We start from the raw sequence: 12,841 nt of genomic DNA, 5'->3' as shown, positions 1-12,841 counted from the left end.
CTCTCTAACATCTGATTAATAAATGGCAATGGGAAATGGTCTTTTCTAGTGGCAGAATTTAATCTTCTATAGTCTATACACACACGCCATCCAGTTACCATCCTAGTGGGGATAAGCTCATTATTTTCATTCTTCACTACCGTCATTCCCCCTTTCTTAGGCACTACTTACACAGGACTAACCCAATTATTATCAGAGATAGGATAAATAATACCTGTATCGAGTAATTTTACCACTTCCTTTCGTACCACTTCTTGCATGGCAGGATTTAATCTCCATTGCGGTTGTATTGTTGGCTTGAAATTCTCTTCCATGAGGATCTTATGCATGCAAATGGAAGGGCTTATTCCCTTGATATCAGCAATTGTCCATCCCATCGCTTTCTTGTGCTTCCTCAAAATCTCTAGCAGTGACTTCTCCTCCAAATCTATCAAAGATGCAGAAATAATCACAGGGTAAGCATCTTTATCTAGAAAAGCATATTTTAAATGTGAAGGAAGAGGTTTAAGCTCAAGTTTAGAAGCCTCATTAGGAGTTTTATGCAAATCCTCCTTTAGCTCAATATTATTATCAGTCAAAGATTCTTTCTCTAACGCTTCAGCTTCTTCTCTCAAGCACGAGTCTTCATCTTCCGTTGTGCTTGACTCCATTAGACATCTCTCCAAAGAGTCCTTCTGCAAAACTTCTTCTCTGTGATCACCTACAATCCCACCAAAGCTGTCAAAGTGAAAACAAGATTCAATATAAAATGTAGTAGGATTTTTCATCGCTTTATAGACATCAAACACTATTTCTTCGTCATTTAGTCTTAGAATTAATTTTACTTGTTGCACATCTATCAGAGCACGAGCTGTTGCTAAAAATGGACGTCCCAAAATTAGAGGCACCTCCCGGTCCTCCTCCATATCAAGAACTACAAAGTCCACCGGAAAGATAAATTTGTCGACCTTTAACAAAATGTCTTCAACAATTCCTTTAGGTCGTTTTATTGATCTATCAGCAAGCTAGAGTGACATGTTCGTCTCTTTCACTTCTCCAAGTCCTAGCTTCCTAAAAATTGATAAAGGCATTAAATTAATGCTAGCACCTAAATCACACAATGCTTTATCAAAGAATGAATCTCCTAATGCATAAGGTATAGTAAAACTCCCTAGATCTCTCAGTTTAGGAGGTAATTTATTTTGTAGTATGGCACTGCATTCTTCAGTGAGCATAACTGTTCCATGCTTCTCGATCTTTTGCTTGTTAGAAAGGATGTCTTTTAAGAACTTTGCATAACTAGGCATCTATGCTAAAGCTTCAGCAAATGGAATATTTATTTGCAATTTCTTAAAGACCTTTAAAAACTTTGAAAATTGTTGATCCAGTTTATCCTTTCTAATTCTATCGGGATAAGGAAATTTAGATACATCTTTTTCAACAACAATATAATCATAATTTGACGTACCTTTTCCTTTACCTCTTGCAATTTCCCTTACCTTAGGCTTTGTCTCTTTTTCTGAATTCGCTTTCTTGTCTTCAATAGAGACCGGTAACTCTGTTTCACTTTCCGCCTTCTTTTGTGATTCTTCTTCACCAATCACCTTTCCATCCCTCAAGGTTATGACCTTACATTACTTCTTCGGGGTTCCTTTTCGTGTCATTCGGTAAATGCCCTTGCTGTCTACCGAAATGATACTGGCCAACTAGCCAATTTAAGCTTCTAAATTATTGATGGAAGCCTCTTGATTCTGGATTCTTGTTTCTGTAGTGCTCAAGAACTTCGCCATCATCTCCTCTAAATTTGATTTCTTCTCTTGAGATTGAAAACCTGGCGGTGGAGGTTTCACTTGATTGTTGTTACTCCAAGAGAAATTTGGGTGACCCTGAATTATATGTTTCACTGTATGGATTATTATTAGGCCTACGAAAATTTGAAGCATAGTTAGCTTGATTAGGCATAGAATTAACGCAAACATGTTACCTGATTAACACTCATGGTTAGGTGATCTTCGCCACAAAAATCACACATAGAAGCAACTATTGTAGGTTTTTGCATTTGAAGTCCATCAATCTTCTTATTTAATGCCTGCATTTGTGCTGCCAAAGCTGTGATAGCATCTATGTTATGAACACCTGATGTTCTTCTCACAGGCAACCTCTCTATCGGCCATTGATAAGAGTTTGAAGCCATTTCCTCCAGCAATTCATAAGCTTGTTCTGGTGTCTTCTTACCTAAAGTACCACCCACAGCAGCATTGATCATATTTTGAACTTCACTATTAAGACCATTATAGAACGTCTGGACTTGCAACCAAATCGGTAATTCATTGCGGGGACATCTTCAGAGCATGTCCTTAAACCTTTCCCATGCTTCGTATAGTGACTATGTATCCACCTGCACAAACATAGTAATATCATAATGCAATTGTGCAGTCTTTGCAGGAGGAAAATACCTACTCAGGAATTTTTGTGTCATTTGCTCCCAGGTTGTAATCGAGCCTAATGGTAATGAGGTCAACCAACTCTTAGCTTTGTCTCTTAATGAAAATGGGAACAATCTTAGTCTCATAGCTTCGTCGGAAACTTCATTGTGCTTAAAAGTATCACAAATCTCCAGGAAATTTGCAATATGTAAGTTAGAATCTTCATGTGTCAAACCACCAAACTGCACTGACTGCTGAATCATCTAGATGATTGCTGGCTTTATCTCAAAAGTGTTGGCATTGATCACTGGTTGTCGAATGCTCCATGTTGCTCCATTTAGAGATAGGGTAGAGTACTCGTTTAGTGTACGAGTTGCTGGTGGTGTTCCATTATTTGGGTTATTGTGATCACCCATGATGTCCCTTTTGATTGCTCTCCTTCTTGCGTTAAAAGTGCGCTCTATCTCAGGATCAAATGCTAGTAAAATCTTTCCAGAAGCTCTGGTAATACACTAGCAGAAACACCTATTGGTTTGAAAAAAAAAAAAAAACAAACAAACAAAATTAAAAAAAAATCTGAAAGTAACAAGTAATCTTGAAATAATCACAAACAATCTAATGATCCCCAACAATAGCGCCAAAAACTTGATGCGACTAAATCAACCTTAGCAAGTGCACTAGTCGTATTCAAGTAGTAAAGTGATGAGTTTGAGTATCGTCCCACAGAGATCAAAGCGAATATTTGTAATTACCTAAAACTACTTACACGTTATTTGAGAAAACGAAATCTTAGAGTGTAAAAGTAACGGATTAAAAATAACTAAATTAAATAAATAAATAATGTGATGAACTTTTCAATATTAATGAAGTTAGGTACAGATTTCCCCCTAATTATGCTTGACAACCACTCTTAATACCAATTTGTGCTATGAATTGGTAGGATTCTTCTAAGGTCAATTATCCTTATTCAGGCATAATATTCAACTTAATACAGATCCCTATTTGGTTACTCTGAAATTAAGAAGCATAAATTCATCAATCCCTTATGACTAATTTGCCTGATTCGGTTATGAATTAGATGGACCACAAATTAATCCTAGAATCTCTATTCGATTAATTCTAGTTTTAATATGTTGTGCAATGTTATCCCTATAAAACAATTATGAATATGAATTAAGCAATAAACCCTAACTTCTCTATTCGAAACATCATTAAGGTAATTAAATAAATCCAACATTCATAAAGCATTAAACCTAAACTCTTTCATAAATTCATAAACATAAATCTGGTATTAAGAATAAAAATTTGTTCAAAACATAATTAGGGTTTCATCCTCCCCTAAAAAAAGAGATTTACTTCATCCTAAGAAAAAAGAAATAAATAGAGAAGAAAGAAAACATAATCAAACTTGAAAATAAATAAAAATCAAACTCTTAAATCTGATCTTCATTCTTCAAGCCCCAAGAATGCGTCTTCTCCTCTCAAAAATATGCAAAATTCGTCCCTTGACAACTGATCCCAATTATTCTTAAATACCCAAAAGAGTCCTAAGTGAAAAAGGAAAGAAAAAATGATAAAAACACCCTAATAGTTTCCGCCACAACCCTGGCTGTGGCCAAATTTAAGTCACCACAGCCTAGGCCGTGGTGCTTCTTGGTCTCTTTGTTTTCTCTTTATTTCATCACCATGGCCATGGTGAACTACCAAGGCATGGTCGTGGCCTTCAAGACTGAAGTGTAATCTCAACTTCTTCAAGCTTAAAGTTCCAATTTCATTCCAATATTCCAATCTACTCAATCAAAGCCTAAAAAAACACAAAAGTTATCCAAATCAATAGGTAACCATTCATATCTCAAACTTAACAAAAACAATCATAAAAACAAAGGAAACAAATGAGAAGTTAACTAAACTAACATCAAAACAACCCTAAAAACACTCAAATTATGCAACTTATCAGCAACTTAGCAGTAAATAAAAGGCACTTGACTTTTTCTAGTAAAGTCCTATTCATCCTCTCAACAACTCCATTTTGTTGAGGAGTCCTTCCAATTGTCCTATACCTCGAAATCCCTTGGTCTTTACAGTATGCATCAAAATCAGAGTTAAATAATTCCAATCCATTATCTGTCCTAAGGGCTTTAACTTTCTTTTCTACAAGGTTTTCCAGTCCTTAAATTTAATTAAAGCCCCATCCTTAGACCTAAGAAGGTATACCCATACCTTGCTACTGTAATCATCCACAATGGATAGGAAGTAATTACTCCTTCCATGTGATCTAACCCTTTCTAGACCCCATAGGTTAGCATGTAAATACTCTAGATAATTCGTAGCCAAGTGAGTTCCTTTTGGGACACTTAGCCTGTGTTATTTACCCAAAATACAGGTCTCATAGAAACTTAGGTTAGATACATTTTCATTACCAAAATAACCCTACTATTTCAATGTATTCACACCTGTCTAGTCTATATGGCCTATTCTTAAATGCCATTTCTCTGCAGAAGAAATGTTAGTTGATATGAAAGAAAAATTGAAAGCATTTGGGTAATATTACCTACACGTAATAGACAAACCATGCTTTTTAACCCCTTCAAGTAATATTTGATCATTCTTATATGCAGATATGCAACCATTTTGTGCCTTATAGCTACATCCAGCTTCATCAAGGGTTCCTAATGAGACCATATTTCGTTTAAGTTTGGCTACGTATCTAACACTTGTTAGCATTATGAGCTTACCATTATTTAGTCTAATGGTGATGTTACCTATAACTTGAATCCTACAAGAATGGTCATTTCCCATGAACACAGTTTCAGGTTTGCCATTTTTCAGATCTTGGAACCAACCTTTGTTAAGATTTATGTGGAAAGAGCATACTGAATCTAACACCCATTCATTAACACTAGCATAGTTTTAGACAGTGAGTGCTTCAGTAATTTCAATATTATTGCTAGTGCATGCTAGGTTACTTTCAGTATTAGTCTGTTTTTTCATCTTAATCCAATCATAGCAATTCTTTTTAAGGTGTCCAGGCTTATTGCAATGAAAACACTTCCTAGTCTCTGCCTTAGGTTTATTGTTAGCTTTTCCCTTCTTTTTATTCTTAAAACCTAAGTTGTGTTGGGTACTTCTACCATTTTCTTTTCCTAACTATCAAGAGTCTATCCAACCTCTCACAAACAAATTGTTGCCGTTTCTTTTTTGGATTTTTAACTCAAGTTCTCTTGATTTCAGACCACCAATTATCAAATCAAGGAACTGTCCCAGTGTACTACAATGCATTCTTTACTACTAAATATTCATCACGTAAAGAGTTTAACAAAATCATTGCAAGGCTTGAATCTCCTAATTCATGATCAATACCTTTCAGTATTAATGTCATCTTTAAGAACTCATCTAGGTTTTCTTCTAATGACTTAGAAACATCCATTTTATAAGAAAACAGTGCACCCTTTAAAAAAGCTAAATTAGGAGTAGACTGTAATGCATATAAGGCTTTGAGTTTATCCTAGAGTGAGATTGGTGTGTCTAGGCCATCTACCTTTCACAACATGTTGTCGGATAAATTCATAATGATCAGATTGTAGGCCTTTTCGTCTACCTCAGACTTCTTCTTCAACTTGTCTTCAGACCACTTAGTGGCATCTTTCTCTAGAGCTATACCCACCTTGTTATGGGAAAGAAGAGCCTTCATCATCTTTTTCCAAGTTTTGAAGTCCATCTTCCCATCATACTGGGAGATTTCCACGCATAGTAGTACTCATGATTTGGGTTCAGAAGCAAACCCTATAAATCACTAACTGATCTTTGCTCAATTTTTTTAACTTCGCCCTTTGAGATCGAAATTGATCTCTAATATTCAAGAATTGAATAAAGACGAAAAGATTTGGAAACCGTAGAGGTCTAGAAAACAATAAACCGAAAAACCCCTAATTTTGACAAAACCTTAGAAATTGTAACTTTGCCAATTTTGGATTGATTTAAGGAATAGAAGAACCCTGGGACTCCAGCCCTGATGCCACTTTATAAATTTGAGCCTAATTATGTAATCCTACAACTAATCAAGCATTCACAAACTAAAAACAAAGAACACAAAGAAAAACACAATTTTACTGTGGTTCACTTCTTCAAGATTGAACAAGCTACATCCACATTGAGCTCCAGAACATGGAGACTCACTGCACTAGTATTAACACCTCAAGACTACAAATTACAATCTTGATTTAAACTCACATTATCAATCTCACTTGCTGTTAGTGAACGACCCATATACACTGAGGAAAACAAAAACATAAACTACATGGATCGTTCCTTAGAACCAAGATCCGGGTACAAAAATCACAGTTTACAGAAAATAAACAAATCTACAGAAAAATCTGTTCAAGATTTAAGAATCATACCAACATTTGGAGGCTCCTCTAACTTTATCTTTGAATGTGTTTGCTACCGATCCAAGCGTAGGATCGAACCCACGAAGTCCACACGAAGACAATCACAAGGAACTAAGGAGGGATTTGCTAGATCCTCCTTAGCCTTAAGAAACAAGAAGAAAAATGATGAAATGTATTTGATTTTAGGCAAAACCAAAACTGGCGTGGGAGAGAGATTTGGGGCTATGCTCATCTTCCTTTTTCAATGAAATAGTGATGAATCAAAAGTTATAATTTTTACAAAGAAACATTTTCTTTTATAGTAAAAATTAGTTACCCTATTCCAATATGGAATAGGCTTGGACCCCAACCCAAACACCCATGTTACCAAACACTCCCAATTAGATATTTATTTTAATTTATCATTATCTTCAATTAAAATCAATTAATATATATATTTAATCTATATATATTAACATTTAACAATGATGATGATTTAATTAAATACATGAGAACACATATTTAAACGTAATTTCACTTATTTATTTTTTCTAATAAATTAAATAAAGGCTACGACCTCAGAAAATTTAATTGCACAGTGAAATTACCAAAATACCCTTTCGCCCAAAAAGACAAAAACGTCCTTCTTTCTTCCTGAGTCTTAAATTATTTTCTATGTGTGTGACCCATTGGCTCCTCATCATACCGGTAGTGTATAGTATCATGATTAACACAAGTAATCGTCTCACTAATACACAGACCAAGATTGGCCCCTAGCAAGGCATCATGGCCACTCGATAGATTTGGATTCAGCAAAGTAGCTACCTGTCAATGATATGGTTACTGTACAATTCGATCCTTTCATCATCCGTTATCTCGACAAGACGAAGGCATAGAAATAGTGTCAACCTTCGGTTACTCTCGATATTATGTATTAAGTTTATGGACCAATGACCTATATTATAAACTGGATAGAGCAACAACTCAATCCCACAGTGGCCACAATTTTAGTGTCATTGCCATATACTGAATTGCACCATGAGATAAATTCTCCTATACCCAGGAATGATGAATTCTCTGTCAATCCACCATAGTCTTGATACACTTCTTGATGTAGCCAATCACCACCGTATTGATAGCTCTGAATAGAACTGCATTAGGCTAGTGTCAAACTGCACCAATCGGTGCACAAGGCGCTCCAGTGATCTCAAGTCTAAGGATCATATGCACCACCATTCGTTAAAGGATTTGTTCCATAGACATTAGGGTTACCATCCATATGGAATCCTCTGTTGGGTCAGTCTAGTGAACTTGCTGCGGTGTATTCACCTACAGCAAGCACCCATGTGTTGCACCAGGTTGTCACCAAACAACCTTGACAAGTAAGATCAGTCACTGCCTTTCGACAGGGTCGTTCAACACTATGATACCCTTACTATATTGTTTGTGCCCTTACTTCAGAACAATAATAGGGCTACAGACATTTCTAGAATGGCCACCATATGTGCTCATAGGGTTTTCACTATCAAGATTTGAAACACTTGATACTCTCGTCATGGTTCTAGCATTCTAAGGACATATATCAATACATATTGCAATAATAATGATTTACGCGATATAGAAAAAAAATTCCTTTTATTGATTAATGAACATTATTACAAAGAGTCAATTCTATAATAATTGATTGGCTCTGGGGCATCTACTCTTACAATCTCCTACTTGCACTGTAGCCAATCATTCATGTATTTAATACCAAATGATCTCAAGTGCCTTTCATGCTTCTGCTGCGACAGAGGCTTTGTTAGTGGATTTATGAGATTGTTGTCAGTGTGCACTTTACTAATCTACACGTCTCTCCTCTCAACTATCTCTTTGATGAGATGGAATCGTCTGAGCATGTGTTTGGACTTCTGATGAGACCGTGGTTCCCTGGCTTGAGCAATGGCTCCATTGTTATCACAATAGATGTCTATAGGATCAACAATCGTGGCAACCATACCAAGTTCAGTAACGAACTTCTTAATCCAGACTTCCTCCTTGGCCGCATCTGACAATGCAATATACTCAGCCTCCATTGTAGAATCTGCTACAGTGCTTTGCTTGGAGCTCTTCCAGCTCACTGCACCGCCATTGAGACAAAATACAAACCCTGATTGCGATCGATAATCATCTTTGTCCGTTTGGAAACTAGCATCATTGTATCCTCTTATAGTGAGCTCATCTTTCCCTCCATAAACCAAGAACATATCCTTAGTCCTATTCAGGTACTTAAGAATATTCTTGATAGCCATCTAGTGATGCTCACCTGGATCCGATTGATATCTACTACAAGTGCTCAAAGCACACGAGACATCAATCCGAGTACATAGCATGGCATACATGATGGATCCAATTGCTGATGCATATGGGATCCTCTTCATCTTATCTCTCTTATCTTGTGTTCTAGGACACAATTCCTTAGAGAGGTAAACACCATGTGACATCGAAAGAAATCCCTTCTTGGATTTTTCCATACTGAATCTTTTCAGTGTTTTGTCAATATATGCACTCTGACTTAGGCCAAACAACCTATACGATCTATCACGATAGATCTTTATTCCAAGGATGTAGGCTGCTTCCCCTAAGTCCTTCATGGAGAAGCACTTGGATAACCAAGTCTTTACCGACTGCAAGTTCGGTATATCATTCTCGATTAGAAGTATGTCATCGACATACAACACTAGGAATACTACTGCGCTCCCACTCACTTTCTTGTAAACATGGGGCTCATCTTCGTTCTTGACAAAATCAAATTCTTTTACGGCTTCATCAAAACGAATGTTCCAGCTCCTTAAATCTTGCTTGAGTCCATAAATGGATCTCTGTAACTTGCATACCTTATTAGCTTGACTATCAAGAATGAAACCGTTAGGTTGTGTCATATACACATCCTCCTCAAGGTTTCCGTTCAAGAAAGCAGTTTTGACATCAATTTGCCAAATCTCATAGTCATCATATGCAGCAATTGCAAGCATAATCCGGATGGATTTAATCATGGGAACTGGCGAAAAGGTTTCTTCATAGTCAATGCCATGAATTTGTTTGAAACCTTTGGCAACCTTTATAAGTATGCACATTGCCATCCATGTCAGTCTTCTTCTTGAAGACCCATTTACACCCTATGGGTTTTACCCCTTCAGGTGGTTCCACCAGAGACCACACTTGGTTCTGGTACATGGAGTCCATCTTAGATTTCATGGCTTCAAGCCATTTAACAGAATTTGGATCCGATATAGCGTCCTCGTATGTTTTGGGTTCATCATCTTGGTAGACCAGTACGTCACCATGTTGAGTCACGAGATAACTGTATCTCTCAGGCTCATGGCGTACTCTCCCAGATCTACGCAGCTTCTGTGCTACCTGAGGTGGTTCACTTTAGTCCACAAGTTGTGGAGTAACCTCCTCATGATGCTCAACCACTTCTTGTGGCACATCATCCCATCCTTCGTCTAGTATATCTTGTGGTTCTAGAACTTCATCGAGTTCTACTTTTCTCCCACTAGTATTTCTTAGAAAATATTCCTTTTCTAAGAAGACACCAGATCGAGCAACAAAAATTTTGCACTCTTCCGGGTGGTAGAAGTAGTATCCTTCGTTCTCTTTTGGATACCCCACAAATATACATTTACAGGATTTTGGGCCCAACTTGTTCGAAGTTAATTTCTTAACATAAGCTTTGCAACCCCAAATCCTTAAATAAGACAAGTTGGGCTTTCACCCATTCCATAGTTCATATGGAGTCTTATCTATAGACTTTGATGGCACACGGTTCAAAACGTCAGTCGCAGTCTCTAGGGCATAACCCCAGAATGATGCAGGTAAATCACTAGAACTCATCATGGACCTAACCATGTCAAGTAAGGTCCTATTCCTCCTTTTCGACACTCCATTATGTTGTGTGTATAAGGAGGGGTGAGTTGTGATACTATCCCACATTCCTTCAGGTACTCTGAAAACCCCGAGCTTAAGTATTCACCTCCTCGATCTGACCAAAGAGCTTTAATACTTTTGCCCAACATATTCTATACTTCATTCTTAAATTCCTTGAATTTATCAAAGGCTTCAGATTTATGTCTCATAAGGTAGACATAACCATATCTACTGAAATCATTAGTAAATGTGATGAAATATGAATATCCACCTCTGGCTTCAACTGTTAGTGGACCATATACATCACTATGGATGATGCCTAACAGTTCAGTAGCCCTTTCACCTTGTCCTGTGAAAGGAGACTTGGTCATCTTGCCTAACAGGCATGACTCGCATACCTCAAATGACTGAAAGTCAAAAGGGTTTAAAACTCCATCCCTTTGAAGTTTTGCAATGCGGGTCTTATTAACATGACACAATCTACAATGCCAGAGATATGTCTGGTTTTGATCCCTATGTTTAGCTTTCTTGGTTTCAATGTTGAGAATATCTTTATTGTTTAAGCGAAGAACATATAATCCATTATATAACCTTGCAATTCCAAATAGAATACCATTCAAACTAAAGGACAACAATCCATTAGATATCTCAAAATGATACCCCATATTATCCAAAACGGATACTGAAATAATATTTCTAGAAATAGAAGGTACGTGATAACAGTTATGTAGTTCCAACAATAAGCCCGTAGGCAAAGATAAACAATAAGTCCCTACAGCTAATGCAGCCACATGTGCTCCATTTCCAACTCGTAGGTCCACCTCTCCCTTGGCGAGCACTCTACTCTGCCTTAGTCCCTGCACATCAGTACAAATGTGAGTACCACATCCTGTGTCCATGACCCAAGATGTTGAGGGAGAGAAGTTAATCTCAATCATGAAAGTACCTGAGGTCGTAGCCTCTGACTTCTTCTTACTTGCGAGGAAAGCCTTGCAGTGTTTCCTCCAGTGGCCAGGCTTGCCACAAAAGAAGCAGACTACCTTGCCCTTTCCTATGCCACTCTCAGGCCCAAGAGCAACCTGTCCTTTGGGCTTAGGCTTGGGTTTGGCCTTGGCCTTACCCTTGCCGTTACCCTTTGCTTTACTGGCAGCAACCAGTAAAACAGGCTTGGACTTTTTCAAGTCCTGCTCTGCAGTCCTCAGCATGTTCAGAAGTTCTGACAGGGTTTTCTCCATCGTGTTCATATTGAAATTCATTATGAACGGAGCATAAGAGTTAGGCAAGGATTGTAGAATTAAATCCATTTGTAATTCTGCATCCAAGCCACATCCCAAAGTCTCAAGCCTCTCTATGTGCTTGATCATCTTGAGCACATGAGGACCAACTTGGGCTCCCTCATTAGACGACTCCCAAACAGTGCTCTCGACACCTTGTACCTCTCATGTCGAGCATTTGTTTCGTAAAGCTCCTTGAGGTGTAGAATAATGGAAGAAGTGTCCATATTCTCATGTTGTTTTTGCAGCATAGGTGTCATCGATGCTAAGATCAAGCATTGAACGCTATCAGCATCATCAAGGAACTTTTGATAAGTATGCTTTTCTTCCTGAGTGGCATCAGAATCAGGCTCAACCATGTATGACTTTTCAAGGATATAAAATTTCTTTCCTGACTTGAGTATAATTCAAAGATTATGATACCAGTCTGAGAAATTGGATCCATCTAACCTGTTTTCTTTCTCGATTATCGATCGCAGGTTCATAATGCTCATTTTGGTGAATCTACAATTGCAGAAAAGATAAAGTTATTATAAAGTTTATTATTATTTAATATGGTCTTTTATTAAACGATGCTCCCACTATTTTACTCAAGTCAATAGCCCTTAATATTAACTCGGGAAAGCCTGTTGACTTTCCTAGTGGACCAAGATCCCATCCTGCCCATTTCAAACCTTCGCTTTGGTGAACAAGCCAAAATGAGTTGATTAGATAGGCCAACAAACATAATCCACACCAGTTGATAGCTCCTACTATCAACCTCAAATGTGAAAAAGCCAACAACCCAATCACACAATTCAATGGCTCCAACCATTGTCCTCAAGTGTGATTCTTAGTATCAGTAGAGTGGACACTACATGTCACCACGTACACATAATATGTGTAC

At 37.4% G+C, this 12,841-nt stretch overlaps 1 protein-coding gene across 1 annotated transcript; it reads right to left on the bottom strand.

The window, feature by feature from the left end:
• Positions 1–1,694: 1,694 nt before the first annotated feature.
• On the bottom strand, positions 1,695–2,668 carry LOC116130674. Its single transcript, XM_031416396.1, has 3 exons — positions 2,378–2,668; positions 1,964–2,281; positions 1,695–1,865 (listed from the first exon to the last, which is right to left on the bottom strand). The coding sequence occupies exons 1-3, from the start codon at positions 2,666–2,668 to the stop codon at positions 1,695–1,697; spliced, it is 780 nt and encodes a 259-aa protein (XP_031272256.1).
• Between the last annotated feature and the right edge of the window lie 10,173 nt (positions 2,669–12,841).

Source organism: Pistacia vera, unplaced genomic scaffold, assembly GCF_008641045.1.
Source record: "Pistacia vera cultivar Batoury unplaced genomic scaffold, PisVer_v2 Contig223, whole genome shotgun sequence".
Classification (NCBI taxonomy): domain Eukaryota; kingdom Viridiplantae; phylum Streptophyta; class Magnoliopsida; order Sapindales; family Anacardiaceae; genus Pistacia; species Pistacia vera.
This window is presented reverse-complemented; position numbering and strand designations above follow the sequence as displayed.

What these genes read in the sequence shown, in the direction of transcription:
- LOC116130674 (XM_031416396.1), bottom strand. Translation starts at nt 2,668, where the DNA reads ATGATTCAGCAGTCAGTGCAGTTTGGTGGTTTGACACATGAAGATTCT. An exon ending in ATATTACTATGTTTGTGCAG is followed by an intron (nt 2,282 to 2,377) that starts GTGGATACATAG and finishes TTGCAAGTCCAG; the next exon opens with ACGTTCTATAATGGTCTTAA. An exon ending in TAACCATGAGTGTTAATCAG is followed by an intron (nt 1,866 to 1,963) that starts GTAACATGTTTG and finishes CATATAATTCAG; the next exon opens with GGTCACCCAAATTTCTCTTG.